The sequence below is a fragment of the Patella vulgata genome, chromosome 3, assembly GCF_932274485.2.
Source record: "Patella vulgata chromosome 3, xgPatVulg1.2, whole genome shotgun sequence".
Lineage (NCBI taxonomy): Eukaryota > Metazoa > Mollusca > Gastropoda > Patellidae > Patella > Patella vulgata.
Genome location: NC_065881.2, coordinates 58,241,252 through 58,260,732, shown reverse-complemented (window position 1 = coordinate 58,260,732; position 19,481 = coordinate 58,241,252). Strand labels below are relative to the sequence as shown.

At 35.1% G+C, this 19,481-nt stretch overlaps 2 protein-coding genes across 3 annotated transcripts in view; one reads left to right on the top strand and one right to left on the bottom strand.

The window, feature by feature from the left end:
• The window catches only part of LOC126816572 (transmembrane protein 64), a 28,476-nt gene extending 21,326 nt beyond the window's left edge, over window positions 1-7,150 (bottom strand). For both annotated transcript variants that reach the window (XM_050543247.2, XM_050543246.1), the window contains exons 1-3: window positions 7,037-7,150; window positions 1,489-2,257; window positions 631-792 (exon numbers count right to left, since the gene is read on the bottom strand). In XM_050543247.2, the coding sequence (XP_050399204.1) occupies window positions 631-792; window positions 1,489-2,187 (861 nt within the window). In that variant the 5' untranslated portion in view covers window positions 2,188-2,257; window positions 7,037-7,150. The remainder of the gene's footprint in view (window positions 1-630; window positions 793-1,488; window positions 2,258-7,036) is intronic.
• Window positions 7,151-9,279: 2,129 nt separating this feature from the next.
• LOC126816549 (uncharacterized) lies at window positions 9,280-18,363 on the top strand. The gene is made up of 5 exons (XM_050543204.1): window positions 9,280-9,659; window positions 15,370-15,540; window positions 16,133-16,393; window positions 16,961-17,226; window positions 17,620-18,363. Exons 1-5 carry the CDS (start codon window positions 9,349-9,351, stop codon window positions 18,333-18,335), a joined length of 1,725 nt encoding a protein of 574 aa, XP_050399161.1. The 5' UTR covers window positions 9,280-9,348; the 3' UTR covers window positions 18,336-18,363.
• The last annotated feature ends 1,118 nt before the right edge of the window (window positions 18,364-19,481 follow it).

Below are 19,481 nucleotides of genomic sequence, written 5' to 3'. Positions count from 1 at the left end.
ACTTTAGCCTCTAGAGCGTCCACAAGATTTTTCAAAGTGATCAAGGGCCATAACTCTGATAGTAATTATCGGAAATCGCTGAAAATCAAAAGGCTTCTTCGTCTCATGACCTTAAACACTGTGTATAAATTTAAAGACAATCGGATATTAACTTTGACCTCTAGAGCGTCCACAAGATTTTTTGAAGTGATCAAGGGCCATAGCTCTAGCAGTAATTATCGAAAATCGTTGAAAATCAATAGGCTTCTTCGTCTCATGACCTTAAACACTATGTATAAATTTAAAGTCAATCGGATATTAACTTTAACCACTAGAGTGTCCACAAGATTTTTTAAAGTGATCAAGGGCCATAACTCTAGCAGTATTTATCGAAAATCGCTGAAAATCAATAGATTTCTTTATCTCATGACCTTAAACACTATGTATAAATTTAAAGTCAATCAGATATTAACTTTGACCTCTACTTGAGTCCAAATGAACAATGGATATGCATTTCGTAAGACATAATTGAAAGTACTGAATGTTGTATAACAGATTCACACTTAATAAATAAAGAAGAATGAAGTTCTTATTAATAGACTAATGATCTGATGATACTCATAACAATTGCTTTAAAAATATTTGATTTACCTGAGCACCAAATATCATGTAGGCTGTTGTTTTATTTGATTCATCGCTTAAAACATCATCCATAGATCGTAAAGTTGATCCCATATAACAATTTAAAATAGCCATTGGCATCAGTCCTAACACAGAAGCTGTGTAGTATCTAAAAAGAGAGATATCTGCTAACTGCAAAAAAAAAAAAAAAAATGTAGCAAATTAAAAAATAACAAAACACCACATGTATCATGAATTAAAATAATACAATAATACAGGTAACTAATTTTGAAAGTTTCATGAAAATCTGTAAAGCCTAACTAAAGAGCCTAACCCAATACACACCATTTTATTATTATTTAATACATTTATATAGCGCATCTTTCGCCGAAGTGTTCAGATGCGCTTAACAATAACAAAGTAAAATACAATTTATAATAATAAAAAAAAAGAAGTTCCTAAAAATTCAATTAATAATAAAAAAGAAGTTCCTAAAAAACAGTTCCTAAAATAAAAAATAAGAAGAGAGAGACAATTTGATCAAATACAGTCAAGAACTTTACTCCGTAAAGTGGACACTAGTTGAGAAACATCAACAATACAATGTAAGCAAGCTTATGTAAGCAAGCTTGCAAAAAAAGCTCCACATCAATAGCCGAGGGCACCATGTTTGGTTCAATATTCACTGTTTCTGAATATTTCGGAAAATTGCTTAAGATTTTAACTTTGCAAAGTTAGTACAACAGCTGTGGCCAACGACAGTAATATATACCACAATAAGATGTAGGTATATAAAATTTATGTATACAATTTGTTTCATGATTTGCAATAGTAAAGCATACTAAAATCAAATGCTACTCTTAAACCATATATTTTGTTCATACTTACAGCAAATAAGCCATTTTGAAGACCAAATGGAATTGGGGTCAGTCTTGTCAGGGCAATGACTTTAAAACCTTGGTCACTCTCTATGACACTAATTATCACGGCAACTTTTTGACTATAAAATTTGGCAATAAAACATTGTCTACAACAGTGTCTCATAACAATATTAGAAACAAGCAATCCTGCAGACGCACAACAAAGCACTAACAACGGGCCGTAAAGAAACCCATATAAATATCCTGCCGCTAACATCAACAATATATAACCCCAGGCTATGGGAAATGAAATTATTATATACAGCACTAGAAAAATAGCACAACCCACTTCGATGTCTTGACTTTCAATCCATAAAAGTAGTGTTTTGATGTAATGATGCCCAAAAATCACTAACAACAAAATGAAGGCTATCACTATAACAGAGGTAATAGATGCTTGATAACAGCGATTTGATTTCTCTGTATCATGACTCGGTAAAAGATCATTTAATGCAGAAGAAGTCCTCTCACAATTTTCTTCGTTCCTTTCACCTTGCTCATCACCTTCCTCATTTTGCATGAGTGGTTTCAATTCATACTGCTGAGATTTCAAACAACTGCTGTCGGAAATTGGGAGAAACACTTCATCCAATGCTGTTCTTCCCCCTATTATCATTGCCGATGTCACTCGGAATGGAGGTGGCTTCTGATGGTTAGAAGCTTCCATTATTATTTTTTTTAAACGTTTTTGAGTATTACATTGTTGAGTATTATTGTATTCAAGCTTTGGGTGGTTCCTGAAAACAAAAAAATATACTACGGTAGACATTAATCATAACGTCGGTCATATTTGCATATAAATAATTAAAATATGCCAGCTAAAGTAGGTACATGAAACTTATAAAAGGTTGTATTTGAGAACTTAATGCACACCTGGTTATTAATCCATAATATAACAGTGTTATATTACAAAGTACAGTAAACACAATTACATATGTAACAATACTGTACATATACTGATGTTACCTTCATGTATTTCAATTGCTCGTCTTATTTCTTCTTTCTGCACTAATCTTAAATGTTCACTTGATTTACATCAACATAAAAAAAAACTTTAAGTCTTATCATAATGCATCAGTTTACATCACAAGATATATGTTATATAGATGGAGCTAGAGATAATTCCCACACTGAAAACTGATCTAAATCTGTATTAAGCAAAAATCTGCTGCCTTGTTCTAGATAGTGGTTCGTTAAAAAATATTTCATTTTATTACATCGGTACATATCATGTATGTAGACGATGAAGGCTTACAATTGATGATCACCTACACGGATTGTCTATTCAACTTGGATAATAACCACCTTAATTCACACACAAGCTCGTCAACTAGATGATTTTCTATTGATTAAGTTACAACAAGTCTGGAATTTCAATTATTCTACATTACGTGTGATAACATCATTCACCTTGCATGTAGCCTACTGTGTACATGTACCTTTTCTTGTTTTCATACGAGAATTCTGATCACTCAAATAGATTGAAAACTTTTATCATTTATCAAAGCCACTACATGTATGGAATATTGATTACTGTAGTAAATGGTCCAGATAGAAATCGTTAGTTTGTTTTGTGACTTTGGCACGGGTTACTACTAGGTTATAATCATTGGATACAGTATGATTCATTGAAACAGATCTACTCAATCTCAGAGTTGGAAATAATTCTAACATTATCATTATGCTTAATTTTTTTTGAAGAAATTGGGTGATCCACTTATTTAATACAGACTGTCCTTTTAAATTTGGTTTCAAAACCTGAATATAAGCTTATTTAAAAGTGAATTTTAAACAAAACTTTGAAAGAATATTAAACTGATAATAATATGGCTAAATTTGCAATCTGTAACTTTACTTTGATTTTACTCTTGCCTTTACTTTTGCCTTAACTTGTCAGCTACTGATGTCACGGTTTGACTCAGTACCGTATTTTAAGAATAATCAACACCCTAGCAATACATTATTGTAAAAAAAAAATATACATTTAATAAATTTTCAGTGGTTATTAAATAAGTAAGGCCACACCAGTTTGATTTTCTTCGGGTTTTGATAAATACATAGCCATTTAAATTTGGAACTACATGCTTTTGGGGTGCACAACCAAGTATTTATGGTACATAACTGATCCTGTTCTACTTGATGAGCAAGGAACAAATCCACTACCGTCCCCTTTGTATTTCAGAATTATGAATCAAATTTAATAGTTTCTTACAATTTACGTCCAATATGATATCTTCTCACAATATGCCCAAGCTGAAACGTGACCATTTCCCGGTTTCCCCTGTTCATTTGTGGACACCCTTGGAGAAAACATCTAGGCTAGTGAGTTGAAGACATTTTATTTAATTCAGAGATTTCTGAAAATAACATCAAGGGTTGATCATTGATCACTTCGTAGAATCTTGTGAATGGTTAATTGACAATAGGTAGCAACTGTTTAAAGTTGCATTTCACACATTGATTATATCAGCGTCCCAAAGAAGCCTATCAAATTTTAACACTTTCTATTAATTACTTGTGGCGTAGTTATGGCCCTTGTTCATACATGTGAATGCTCTAGATTAGTCTATAGGAAAAAAGGTTATCATACAAATCTACTTGACATTTACCGGTTCAGATTAGTGATTCAGTTAACAGCCTTCCACAGTCAATTTTCAAAATGCTATCAATATAAAAATATTAAATTCTAAACAGTATCTTCAGTACTATTATTGATCGATTCAATATTTTCGTATACTGCTATATCAGATAAGATATAAATGTGCACGTTATTAGCCATTAATGTTAAAGTAATTTCTATTTTTACATATGATTTTGAGAGGAGTCACATCAAAACCCAATATCAAGATCCGGTGCAATTTTTACCTTAAAAAAATAAATGAATCAGTCTGAATCAGAATAGTTGACAGTACTCTCACTAATGTGCAGTTAATTGACTCATCATACATCACACACTGTCCAGAACATCGTTATTCTCTATAATATGAAATGAAGAAAGCCTTCCAATGAGTGAAAGTCTCCAAAAAGGCATACTGATAATATTGGACAATAAAATATGGATAAAACCTGTTCTACATGTAAAATTGATGGGAGGATATATGCTACAGTGTTGACCACTTTGCCCTTAAACATACATTATGCAAGAGCTAAATCTGTCTATTGCAGGCCTTTCTTTAGGCCTGAAATGTTATCTAAATTATTAATTAGACATTAATTAACCTATCCAGACTATAATCAACTCTAGATGCCATCACTGGCCTGTGATCTTTAGTGGATTGTGAGCTGATATACTGCATAAATTTCCTTCCCGATTTAACGATTAAATGTATAATCGAGACTATGCTGTTTATCGAACTGACTTTAGTAATGATGATTAAGGCTAGGCGGAAATTCAATCGCTTTGTTCTCAGTTCATAGTGGATCAATTTGAATGAAATTTTCAGCAAATTGCCTCTACATTATCTAGTTTTTAACTATTATAGTGAGAACTGCCAACTCGTTATCGAATCTCCTATAATGTAGGCTATCTTTAGCAGATTTTTGTAGTTACTGTGGCGTATGGCAATAACATTGTGGAAGGTGTGGTCTTTCTGCATAATTTCTATTTAGTTTTATTCCTAAATAGTTAATGACTGTATATAAAATTTTAGCTATTTTCGAAATTATCACAGTTTGTGATTGATGACATCATTTGAAGGACTACGCCATTATGATTGTGAGATGTCATTTGGAGAAAAAGAGAGAGAGAGAGAGAGGGTTTAACATCCACTCAACACAAACTAGGTCATTTCGGGACTAACACATGGTTCAATTTTATTTCAATAATTTGCTTGCGGCTGTGCATAGGGTCTTTAGCAGTGGGAGGAAACCGGAGGACCCGGAGAAAACCCGCTAGGTTGGACAGGCGACCCTACTCCTTGTCACGAACAACCGGGGAATTAAAACCATGCCAGTTGACTCAATGACAGACCTTATGATGCAGAGCGCACATGCTAACCATTTGGCCATCCAACCCCCCAGATGTCATTCGGCAGTCAACTGTCATCAATACCAGTCATATTTGCTTCCTTGTATTCGGTGCTAGTTTTCCGCTATCAATTACTCTATAAATTCCTTGAAACAGCTGTTGAAAATACTGGTTGCCTACCAGGTAGTTAGTTTATTTATTACAATGCATGACACAGATTTCACAAACAGGTTTCCGTCCAGTGCATTTACTGGTAGACCAGTATTACAATTGCCAAGTTCCATTGATCCCAGACATCAAGTAATAAATAATTAATTTCTAGATTTAGTGTTGGTCGAGAATATTTATTTATTAGTGTAAACTTGTCTATGTGTAGCCATTGCACTTGTATTAAAGTACTGGTAGCTAAGCCTCAAACTCAATATCATCCAATGTCTTCGACATTGAAAACACAAATTATTTGTCTGTTTAAATCAACATTGATGTTGTGATCTTACCAGGAAAAGATGGGCTTCTGATATCCAATATTTAAGACAATATAAACATTTGACCACGGTACACGAATCATATGTGATATGTACCATAAAGCGTTTTATCACCTGGCTAAGTGGGTAAGACGCGGACTCGCTAGCCTGGAGGTCGGGTGTTCAATCACTGCATTGTCCGAGAAAGTTCATCCAGATTTTCCGGCATGGTTCTCCCTTGTCAGTGTGCAGGACAGGGGCTGACAAGGAAAGCTGTCTAGTCGTTCGGATGGGACGAAAAACCGAGGTCCCGTGTACACATTGGCGTGCACGTAAAAGATCCCTTGGCAGTTGGAATTCGATATAAGAGTAGGCCGTAGTGCCGCTGTCCGGGCAAAATTTCCCTCATAGCACACTGTAGTATGGCGTATGCCCGTCTTCATTAGCCCAGTTCGGAGCAAAACAGTAGGACGTTAAACCCCATTTCATTTCATTTCATTTGTAAAAAAAGACTCGAAGAACGAGGAATGACATATTCTTATCTGGATAGCTTGCACATTAAATACTATTGGTGTAGACTGGAATAACCAGACGCTAGAGATTTCCATTTGATTGAGACCTTTGGCATATTTCGGCAAACATAACAGATTTGAAATCATAGTAAAACCGGAAAAGATTGAATGTTAATCAGTTTATATACATTCATAATACATTATTATAAGCCTTGTGACGTTGTGTCAATTTGATTATTTAGCTCCTTTAATTTAAGTCCTTTAATAAAGAAAGCTAGTATATAAGTATAGGCTATCGTAACAGCTGTCAAAGTAAACGATGAATAGTGCAAAAATGTGTGACTGTACCTGGGATGACGTAAATGAAACTGGACATTATCAAGTTGAAAGTGACACAGTTTGATAAAGTTTCTGAAGTTCGCTAACAACTTATGAACTTCAACTTACGTTGTTATTTATTGACACTGCTTCGTGAACGCCTGCGGATTCACCCACAAAATAAAAGAATCATGCACAAATACGATGACAAGCATGGCATTAACAATAAAGCTATTAAACAGAAAAAATACATACTTTTTGAACCACGTAAAAGTAAATATAATTTTTTAGTTGAAATTCAACTCCAAGAAGGTATTATTAATAAATTCAGCTCATGTCTAAAACGTTACACGAGTAATACAAACAAAGGGAGGCTACTCTGTGAAATACCTACTCTGTTATGGAAATGTTATCCAGTCCCAGAGCACCCTATTATAATAAACTGTGTCAATGGCATTTAGTAATTGAACTAGAGTATACAGGTCACAATTCTATGGAATACAATTACTGCTTATTACTGAGCGACGTTTCGACTAGGCTTCTCTAGTCGTTATCAAGCTATGATAAAAAATGAAAATATGACAGGACAATATATACATGTACACAACAGTTTAATACTTAGTTAATGCTGACAAACCAGAGATCTCCCTGTAATTGTTGTTGTTTATTACAGATTTAACGTCCATACAATGAATATGATATTATGGACAGGTTAATTTAATTAAATTATTTACACTTGAAAATTGTTAAAGACACAAAATAAAAATAAAGGTACTTTGATTCCAAAATTTTCTTAAAGCACACTTATAAATTCGCTAGAGATCTCCCTTATTAGGCTACCTAAAGGGAATCTATCGATGATGAGTTAGTTGTATTTTACGTCAGCTTCCACCGAGGTGATATCGCAGACAATAAAGGGAATCTAATTTAATTAAGGATTATAAAGTTAAACGCTAATAGCAACATTAATAATACCAATTTAACTAAAAATTGACTAATTGATTAATGGATAAGTTGTTGTGGAGTATATACAATGATTAGTAGGTTTTAATAATGACAAACGTTGAAAGAAAATGAAATTCGATAAAATGTTTTCAACGACTCACTGAAATAAACACAAATGATTAATGAATAGATTGTTGTGGAGTATTTACAACGATTTGATGAGGTTTTAAGACATTTGTATGTAAGAAGCAGAATTTTATACTTAATTCTATATTGAATCGGTAACCTGTGAAGACTGTACAATATTGGAGTAATATGAGAGGACTGTTTTGTTTGTGTTATTAGCCTATAGCTGCGCAATTTTGTACATTTTGGAGTTAATAAATTACTGTAAGAGGAAGTCCAGAGAATAAGGAATTGAAATTATCTAGTCTATAGGTTGCTACGAGAGCGTAACTAAAAACGTTGAGATATACTGATGTGACACGGAGGGTTGGGAGCATAAGGTTTGTTATCTAGTCTACAGGTAACATGAATTAATTAATGTACTTTCTTGTCTGACCGATTTTCCTTAAATAATAGTAACACACTTTACAAATATTATTTTCTTGTGCTTCCATGTTCACATTTTGGTCGAATATAGCGCCTATGTTTCTAGCTACTTTAGAATACATAATTTGACTATCCCCGACATCATCTTTAGTATCTGTAATCTTGTGTAACTGCTGTTTGGATCCAATACATAAATATTTACTTTTGTCAGAATTAAGCTTTAGAAAGTTCGATACCATCCACGATTTAATTTCTAATGTACAATTTTCTACGCTATCTTTCGTAGGGACAAAGTTATTATTTAGAGGTTTAAAAGAACAGTACAGCTGTGTATCATCCGCATACAGGTCGAATAGAAGACCGTATTTTCTTACAATAGAACCAAGCGGTTTTGTATACAGACTAAAAAGTATTGGTCCTAAGACAGAACTCTGTGGTACTCATTGAATTATTTTAGCCTTGTCAGACATGACGTCATCTATGACTACATATTGACTGCGATTTCTTAGATATGATTTAATCAACTTCAAGGCAGAATCGACTATGCCAAATTCCGTAGAGAGTCGGTTTAATTATACCCATGTTTGTTCAATAACAATCTCTTTTTAAAGCAATGAAGCACAATTTTCGAAATTCAGACATAAACTGAAACTTATACATATATTCTGATAAAATAGTACCAAAGAAAACTTTTATTGCTAAATGCCATTTTACTACTAATTTAGTATACTATGTGCTAGAAAAGTTCAACTTGATATCAGATTGATATACTCTTTTATTTTGGATTCAACACAGTGGAATAAAGAATGTTTTAGATCCACCGAGGGCCAACATGTGTTGATATTTTATTTCTCGACCTGTACATCATTCCCGATCAGATTCTTGTGTGTACCACGTGGTGGTGTTTTAGTGGATGACAGGCGGTGCCAAAAATACATTGTTAAATACACGAAGGCGCTCCTCGGATTTACTAATATATTATAGTAAAGATGTCTGAGATGGAATAACGTGAAAGTTGGATATAAATACTTAGAATTGAATAGGGGTTTTAAACAGATAAGAACCCAAACATGGCTGTTGGTATTATTTTCATCGTTGGACTTATTAATTTATCTTCTTTTCATGTTGTCAATAGTCGCCTGTCTCAAACAGAAGCAACGCGGCTCAATAATTTCATGAGCGAAGTTATGAGATGTGCGCGATTACCTGCAGCCAGCGTAGCACTTGTTTCAAACGGAGAAGTCGCTTATACCAATGGATACGGAACTGCCAACCAACCGGACGGATTACAAGCTGGAAGGGAAACAGCTTTTTGTCTTGGGTCTGGAACTCAAACATTCACGGCCACTCTTCTTGCTAAATTATTATCAAACAATAAAAAGTAAGTGAACATGGCTTTATTTGCAACTTTTGAAGAATTTTTATATAACCTCAAATCAGTCGCCCAGTAATAAACAGTAATTTTAGACTATTCTATATAGAATTTATCCCATTTACTAAATGCCTTAAAGGTTTCTAAACTTCAAACGGAAGTAAAATCATTCAAAGAGAATACGTTGAATTGCATAACGTCTAAATATTTACGAGCCCCGATGAGGGCCGTATTCCTCGTGGTAAATATTATATAATTCCAGTTTTGAGTAAATAGAAAGCATCAAAATAAATAGTGTTTTCCTTTTGGCACACACAGCGCGGATTACAATGCATGCTCGTGTTTCAAGGTATTATGTGCATGATATTTTGTTCATCTCTCACATCGATGCCATGTAATAATGTCTTGGGGGTCTATTATATGTTTTACTGTAAACGCTTGATTTTTTCTTATTCTTGTGAACCACAAAAACATTCGGTCATGCCTCTGATGTTTTTTCCGCATTAATTACTGTTCAACAAATATTGATTATCGTATTTCTATGTATACCCAAAGCGTAAAAAAACGGGCAAAACTTGACTTCAAGATGAAAGTTTGTGCCCGTGAATGAATATCAATATCTCTTGCAAAAATTTGACAATTGCAGAGAAGTTAGTGATCCGACTACTAAGGTATAATTGAAAGTACAAGTAGACCAGTACACAGACGTTCTTTCGAATTGTGCAAAGGGTGTGTTGGCATAATTTCTAAAATAAATATTTACAAGAAGATTATTCATTTAAACTAGAGATGAGATGATGAAAACCATTTCCCGCCATGAAAAAATACACCACCTTTGATAGATTACCAGATACCATTGTTTCTTGTATGTTATTTAGACATAATCATTTATTTCATCCATGGTGTGTCGGATCACGTTATACAGATACGCCACGATGAAAACTTCATAAATCTGAAAGTAATATCGATATCTATTTTTGTTTTATTTATTTTGGAATGCGACCAATTTTCAGCCAATAACAATCGTTAATATCCGTACAATTGTGAACAATTCTAGAAAAACATAAAATGCATTAGGCTAATTTATGGGCGACACCCCGTGGGCTACAATTATATAATAAGATATGACTAACATCAAGCTATGGTCTCAATTTATATTAAAGCATCACGCTTTTTATGAAGTAGGGTACTTTGTAATGTGACCTTATCATTTGCATTAAAACTAAATTTGTGATTTATAATTGGCTGTATTTTATATGTTGATTTGTTTGTGGCATGACAATATTATGTATTTCTTCGTTGGAAAAATTAAAGATAAAGCCAGTGTTGAGATATAACCCATTTTTTGTTAACGTTTTGACACCGTCAAAAATTAAACTAAATTTAGTAAAGAAACCGACATCCTCATAATATTCTGAAACAAAAGTTTAATTGTATAGAGCTTGCTCCATAAGTAATCAAAACAACAATCAGATGAATCCCATTCGATACTGTATACTAAATTAAAAAGGGTTAGATTCTTTAAGTCATCTGTTCGAGTATCAAAACTTGTTTTTAAACATACATTATGCAAGAGCTAAATCTTTCGGCCTGAAATGTTTTCTAAATTATTAATTAGACATTAATTAACTTATCCAGGCCATAACCAACTTTCGATGGCATCGGATTTCTCCGAACAGTTCGGCCATATTTGGATTTAAGCTAAAAATGGAGGAGCGAGACATAGCTTCGAACAACCAGTACGGTGGTTAAAATTATTGCACACGTCCTGTCAAATCTTCAAAGGCTAATATCTTCACTCGCAATAGAGTAATTGGAATGAAATTTTCAAAACATTCATGTTACATTATCTATTTCCGAACTATTATAGCAAGAATGGCTAGCTCTTTATCTAAATCTTACATAATGTATCTTTAACGGAATGCGTAATATTTCTTATAACCTCAGTAGTATGGATACAATCTCTGATCTATGGTTGCATAATTAGAACTTGAATGTCGATTGGGTTAAGACTTTTTAGTTTTCGATCGCGTATCCTTATCCGTTACTTTTGTACAATATACCTGTAAATCGTCCAAATTCCATAACATAATACTAAAAAATACATTATTCTTAGCTATATATGATGCTGGATATCCTTTATGCAATTATAATGTACATCAATGACTTTACACGCACCACTTTAACATTTTATACATGTATTAAATATGGTATCTGATATTGCAGACACACATGTTGGGTGTTTGTGGTTCTTTTGTTTATGAGCTGTTCGCACTTACTGTACCAAAGAACTGCTTGAATATATGGTCAAATGGTAAAGATCAAAGGTGACATTCCAATGAGAGTTTCTACCATTTCGTTTGGGTATTTGTATGGGCTAATAGTTGATCGGGAAATATTTAAAAATAAAAGAAAACGTCTTATCAAATGGAAACTCGACCCACCCAGGGGGATTTTGAAGGGATACATTTTGCCAAATTACGTTGGGGCAATGTTGCTCGCATAAACTCTGGATATAATTTTGCCTTCCAGATACACCTAATGTCACTAGCTTATCTGTGGTGAGATTTTAGGTGGTAAGTCGTTAGGAATTACATTAACACGGTAGGGTATGCTTGCGCTACCAGGAACACCCGATCCCACGCGTCATTGTTTTATCTGCAAGAGAGATGTCCCATGGTAGGTTCACGTTGTCAGTTTTATTTTCAATTTGGCATTCCGGTTTTATTTGGCACAATACATATTTTCACGTCATTATAAAGGACATAAGCCGTTAACTTTATACGTAAATAGACACCTGTAAGAACTTACACTTTAATTACCTAATCCAATTGTTCATAGTTCTAGTGTAGTCGGCATGGGCGGAAACGACCACACATGTCAACAATAAGATATTCAGTTTTCGCCTAAAGAATCATCCACTTTAGGTTAGGAACTAATTAAATTGCCAATATTCATTACTCACGGGCTGGTTTTAAATAGTGACCAATACTGTAAATACGTGATTAAACAACCATTATATTTTAGGTATTATGGATACATTGCAGTGTTGGTGAATAAGATATTAGATAACATTTGTGGGTGTCGATTTTGTCCTTCTGTAATTTAGATCCAGTGTTTGTGCCCGCTATATAGAAACCAGAGAGAGAGAGAGAGAGAAATGGGGTTTAACGTCCACTCGACACAAACTAGGTCATTTCGGGACTAACATATGGTTTAATTTTATTTACATAATTCGCTTGCGCGTAGGGGTCTTTAGCAGTGGGAGGAAACCGGAGGACCCGGAGAAAACCCACGAGGTTGGACAGGCGACCCTACTCCTTGCCACGTACAACCGGGGATTCGAAACCACGCCAGTCGACTCAATGACAGACTTTATGATACAGCGCGCGCACGCTAAACATTCAGCCATCCAACCCCCCATATAGAAACCAAAACCATTATATTGTGATATATGTTAAAAGTATCCACGCAACTCCTGTAGATAAAAATGTATAGAATGCCTTCGTTATAATATTGATATTAACCTTTTAGATTCAATTCATCTCCGTATCCCAAAACTTTATGGAAGGTCAATGATGACAGCTGTCTAAACACATATGTTCGCCATTGGTAGAAACCATGGTGGTAGGTTCAAGTCAGGTCAGAACAGACGGAACCTGTGGAATATGAATGTGATCTATTCGAATCTATTGTTGCAACGATAAATATAGAGCGCTATAGTAACTATTTTGACGATTGGTTTTGGGTCCAGCAAGAGCAAGTCTTGAGCACCATGACCATTGTATCTAACCCTGGGCTGGTGATTTTTCTGCCCATCCTATGCAGGATTCCCGAAAGGGGGTCAGGCCACAAAACTTATGCTTTACTTAAATCGATATTAAAGCGGACTATAGTGCTTGTCTGGTAAACGGTCGGCATATTAGTATGACATAACCAAATTCCTAATAGGCCCACAATACCCACTGCTACTGATGGGAAGTAGATTCAGCTACCGGTATTGACATAATATACAATCTTGGTTGCGTGCAAGGGGTTGGATTGGATTCTGTCGACGGTCCATTTCTAGAAATCACCCTATGCAGAATTCCCGAAAGGGGGCCAGGCCACAGAACTTATGCATTACTTAAATCGATATTAAAGCGGGCATTAGTTTTGGTCGATTAATCAGCTATAGTGTTTGTCTGGTAAAGGGTCGGCGTTTGGGGATGTCATTACTCATATCCCTAATCGGCCCACAATGCCCACTGCTACTGCTGGCAAGTAGATTCAGCTACCGGTAATTGACATAATATACAATTTTGGTTGTGTGCAAGGGGTTGGATTGGAGTCTGTCGACGGCCAATGTATCTAAATCATCCTCTATATATGTGTGTCTATCGTTTCGTACAGACGTCGTGCACTACTTGGAAATTGTCCAGTATTTCTAGGACATCTTACCACTTCCAGTAGAATTAATAAAGTATTCCCTACTTTTGTTTTGTAATAATGTAGTTTTAAGTTTTGAAGTCAGAGTCTGAAATTAATTTCATCCAAATTATATGTGAGCTACTTATAATATCAAGCCTTAACTAACACGGATAAAAACTACAGTGTAAAATCACTTATCTAAAAGTATTTTTACTTTCGTTTATTCAGTCGCGGCTACATATTATAAGACTCTTGGAAGCGATTTGAAATTGGAGCCACCATGGCGCAGTGAGTAAGACGTTGGTTCGCTAATTTGGAGGTCCCATGTTCAATTGTTGGCCGAGAAAGTTCATCCTGATTTTCCAGTATGGTTTCCCGTTCTCGGTGGTGCAGGACAGAGGGTCTGGCAAGGGACAACATATAGTCGTTCGCAGGGGCGTGCTGGCAGGGAGTTTAGGAGGACGGTGTCCTCCCCGGTCCCCATTAAACAATAAGTCCACCCGTATAAGCGGGCCCCCCTGAGAGCTCTAATTTTCACGCGGAATCCCCTAAAAAAATTGAGAGTGCGCACGCGAAAAATCATACATACACAACGATTAGTAAAATATATTATGCTGACGTGCAAATGTCTGTCACCTTAAGGTGAAATGGTCTTTAATACAAGTAATCATGCCTCGATATGTATAAGATGCAATTTATTATTTGGATAGAAATACATTGTATTAGCATTATATTAAGCAGACCTGTCATGAATGTCTTGTGTAGTACAGTAGTATGTCTTATAGTCAAAATAGCAGCATAAATTTGGAAAATATGATACCTAGATTTCTCTCAGAAGTGCTTGCAAAACGCGTTTCCCGTTGTCAAATCTCAAAAATTTTCTGGGGGGGAGAACCTCCCCAGACCCCCCTATCAGCGGCGCGCCTTCGGCGCGCGGGTCACCTTGGGCGACCGACGGGACACTTCGTGGCCCGTCCTCCCGGGCCCCTTCGGGGCCAGCACGCCCCTCGTCGTTCGGATAGGACGTAAAAGAACCCTTGGCAGTTGCAATTCTATATAAGAGTAGTTCATAGTGTCCCACATAGTACTACACTGTATGGCGTATACCGTCTTCATTAGCCCAATCGGTACAGAACAGTTATAGGACATTAAACATTTCATTTCACGATTTGAAATTAAAATTTGTGGATTTTATCTTGCATTTCCTTTTTCTGGAATATGTGAATTAGATTATTATCATTGTATATGTCTGTATCGTATGTATTGTATATAGTATTAATTATTGATCCCCGTTAATTAAAATTTCCAGTTACACATGGGATACACCAATATCGAAAATACTGGGCAGCTGGGTGATGTTTTACGACAATCATAGAACAAAAAATTTAAACTTAAAGGATATTTTAGCAATGAGAACTGGTTTTAGTAACATGGATATGGTGCCACTATCCAGGGCTATGGGACGATACAGACTTATATCGTAAGTATTTACAGTCTGTATATATTACTCTGAAAAGGTATTTCATCTGCATTCTCATGTTCTTGGAATTTATTTTAAAAGGCGCGTTACTTTACCGAAGACTGTGCATCAGTCACATACACGAACAGTGCTAAATAAATATCACATTGTCTCAAATTAAACGAGTCGGCAATTGTCCTCAAATTGATAATAGTAATTTGACAAGGAAGTATTACATATCGCGGAGTAGCGAAAGCTGTCGCGGGAGGATGCTGTGTTCTTTATCCGGAAGCTCTGTCTTTTTGACATAGTTAAAATTATTATTTAAATATCGTTTTTGATTGTGTGTGGTTTTAATTTTTTTATCAAAACACGGTGTGACGTCCGATCGCAGATGGCCAAGGCACCACAATGGTACACTTGATACAAACGAAGACCTCAAGCCATATAAATATCAATAGAACTAGCACCGATATTGGATTTCAAAATGATGTAATGGTCAATAATGAACTTACTGATGAATGGCAGACAGTATTTTCTACAAATATTCACCCAGTTAAATTTTACAGTAATTATATGTTACTCATCCATTGAATTTGTAAATATTTTTCAGCAATCTTAAATATGCACCGGAAATTGCTAAATTTCGAGAGAAATATTTACAGAGCGACATCATGTTTGTTTTGGTGGAAGAAGTTATACGAGAACTTGGAAGTGATACCTGGGAAAAACTACTGAAACGTCATATCCTTGACCCCATTGGAATCACCCGACCTATGTTCTTAAATGTGGAAGAAAGGCAGACAAATAATTTTGCGGGACCAGTCCTGAGTTATAATGGCAACCCTTATGCCATTCCATTTACATCTTTGAAGTAACGTATTATATAATTAATGAAAAAATAAAAATGAAAATACATGTACAGTGTTAATGGGGTGGAAACAGAGACCGGCCTTTGTGAATATTCAATTTCCTTTCAAATCATGTATCAGATTTGATATTTGTTTATTTGGTGCAATGTCTATTTTCTGTCTTGTCCGCAGGTTTATCTTGTAGAGTTTTGTTTTACGTGTAGTGCGGTCCCCCTGCACTTTCTATTAGATATAGCAACCACAAAACACATGCAGATATAGACGATAAAGTTTTCTGACTTATAATTTTTGATAATAAATATATGTATTTTCCGTTGTAGTTAAGAGCACTCGAAATGTAAGACAACTATTCAAATGTCCGATCTCGTGTGGCTTTCATCGATATTTCAAATATGACATGTATTGGGTGTACTTATTCTGCCACTTCATCCTATGCACACTTGTTACACCTTCTCATACGATTTGCCGGAATAATATTCCAATCCTTAATCCGTTCGGCCCCAGTCTATACTTCAGCTGTCTACGACACTGATCAGCAAAGGACAATTATTTATCTTTCATATTTCCAGAGGGTTTGATGTCATCAGCGCAGGATCGGCACTTTGTCTATCTGCAGACGATATGGCCAAATGGTTGTTGTTTAACTTAGAACTGGGTAAGAATACAGATAAACGCCAGGTATTAGGGACAGCAGCTCTGGAACAACTATTTGAACCCTGGATGTTCAGGACTGAAGACGCTGGGCCGAGATCTCGTGGGTTTGAGCAACCAAACATACAAGTTTCTTATAGTCGTGATTCAAACACTCTTGGGTGGATTAAAGGACATTATAGGGGTAAGTGTAAATGATAACGTATTAGATCTGGAATGTACTTGTATTTAGCTATGCCTTCTATGAACCCGTTTAAATAAACGGCGCCATTATTAAAAATAATATATAAAGGAGCTAACGTTCTTGATTTCGATGACTTCGCTCAAAATAAGGTATATTATTGGGTTGATCTGATGTGTTATTTTTTTTTATTAATGATTGGATAAGCTCTATATGATTCTTTTTTTTGGTTTCGAAAGGTTTAACAAACGTCGACCTGCTTACAAAATCGCAAAATCGATTATATCTTAAAACTAATTTTGTCTATAGACATTATTTTTTAAAAGAAAAACAGATTGTTAGACAAAATTCTACCCGTAACCCATTACCTTAACCCATATACTCTTCCAATTTTAGGTTACCCAACCTATACCCAGGGTGGAAATTTACCAGGCTATGAGAGTTTATATTCTATTATTCCTGGTAGAGCTGTAGGTGTTCACGCTGCTTTTGTTGGTGATAACAGCCATAAAGCTTATGCCGCTATATCTCTTATCAATATATTTGGCTTGGATATGTTGCTACATGGTGCGCCTTGGTTTGACACCAACAATGTCTGTAAGATTATGGAAGATATGACAGCTCACCTGTCTAAGTTAGAAGCCAAAAAGTCGTCAAATCCTGTTCACAAGGCACCCGATGCACAAAGGGAATTGGACGCTTATGCTGGGGATTTTAGGCATTTAGCATTCGGGGATATAAAGGTTGTCAAAAACGAATCAGAGTACCTTCATCTGAAATATGGATCAGTTGCAGACTATATCATGCGCCCTACCTATACTCCCGATGTTTTTATTCTGGAAGCAACACCGGGACCTTTATGGTACTCAACCCACACGGACTTTTATCAACAGAAAGGGCCATATCTAGCTTATTTTAACGTCTCAGAAGCCGATGACGTCATTGATAGTGTTCGAATTCCACATTTTGATCGCTATATGCATCCAGTTTTCAGCCGGAGAGTCAAAATACCTGAACCAGAGCCAGATGAGGTAATTTGTGATTCTGGTAGCAGCATTAATACCGTTAGTGTCTTGTCCGTAACATTTATATTAATATTGATTGTCAGTTGATATTAATAAAAACAAAAGTGCGTTTTTATCGCCCTGTGTTTGATATTAGGTTTAAAGATGTTTTGATATTTTTTTTCATACCCGTTCTGTGTTATGAAATTTATTTATTACCAGCATGCCTTGCTATAAAAGTATTATGTAATGTCGAAAGCTTTCAGCTACAACGCCACACCTCAAATATTGAGAACAGTTTTAATCGTGTCTAAAGGAATGAAATATATCTAATATACTCAGGTAAAAAGTATTCAATTGATTAATCTCATGTATTTTTGATAGGTGGCTGAACAAGCTCTATATACAATTAAACATTCGTTTCTAAAGATTAAGTAGTATAATTAGGTTGTTTACTAATTTGAGTTTTGGTTCAAACTGTCTGCAGATGGACATTCAATCGGTAACCGTATTGGCACAGCTATGCATCAGTCTGTTGTCATATAGGATCTATAAAAGGAGCGAATTGATTTATAATAATGCACCACTTATTGTCCTTAAGAAACCCACTGCTAGAGCTTATCAAATACCAAACGGCCTTTTTTATAAGCAGTTATTTTATCTGCAAAAAAAACATAAACGCTATAGTAACCTTTTATATACAAACAGACGCGAACCCGAATCGAGCTTCCCCTTTATTTCCGTACACTATGTTGACTGTACATCGTAAAAATGAGGTTAGGGTGTTGTTGATTACCATATCTTTGTCCGCATGTATTACATTGAATTGTGGTAATAAAAGAAAATTTAATGTTGATCTCATAATATACATAAATATTATCATGTAACAAATAAATTTTATTTTAAGCAGTGGCTTTTATTTTATTATGTCGATATCTAAGCATTCAATCAGTTATTTGCTAATTTTATTTAGGTAATATTTATGCATGTTGTATTTTGTCGAAATAAAAGTTCATGTTTACATATTATTTCAGGACAGGGCTCACGCTGTCGGTCGCCAAAGTCGCAATTATGAAATATGAAAATATTAAAGTGGCGATTAAAATTTGATTTTGACGATAATGTTTTGCGGTACTGGCGGTTCTTTTTCGAGAATTGGCCGAAAAAAAATCTTAAAATTCCAATCGAATTTATCCTGGATTAACCATTATTGAGTGTCAATCACATGACGGGATACTATAAATTAATCAACTG

What these genes read in the sequence shown, in the direction of transcription:
- LOC126816549 (XM_050543204.1), top strand. Translation starts at nt 9,349, where the DNA reads ATGGCTGTTGGTATTATTTTCATCGTTGGACTTATTAATTTATCTTCT. An exon ending in GGACGATACAGACTTATATC is followed by an intron (nt 15,541 to 16,132) that starts GTAAGTATTTAC and finishes AATATTTTTCAG; the next exon opens with CAATCTTAAATATGCACCGG. An exon ending in ATTCCATTTACATCTTTGAA is followed by an intron (nt 16,394 to 16,960) that starts GTAACGTATTAT and finishes TCATATTTCCAG; the next exon opens with AGGGTTTGATGTCATCAGCG.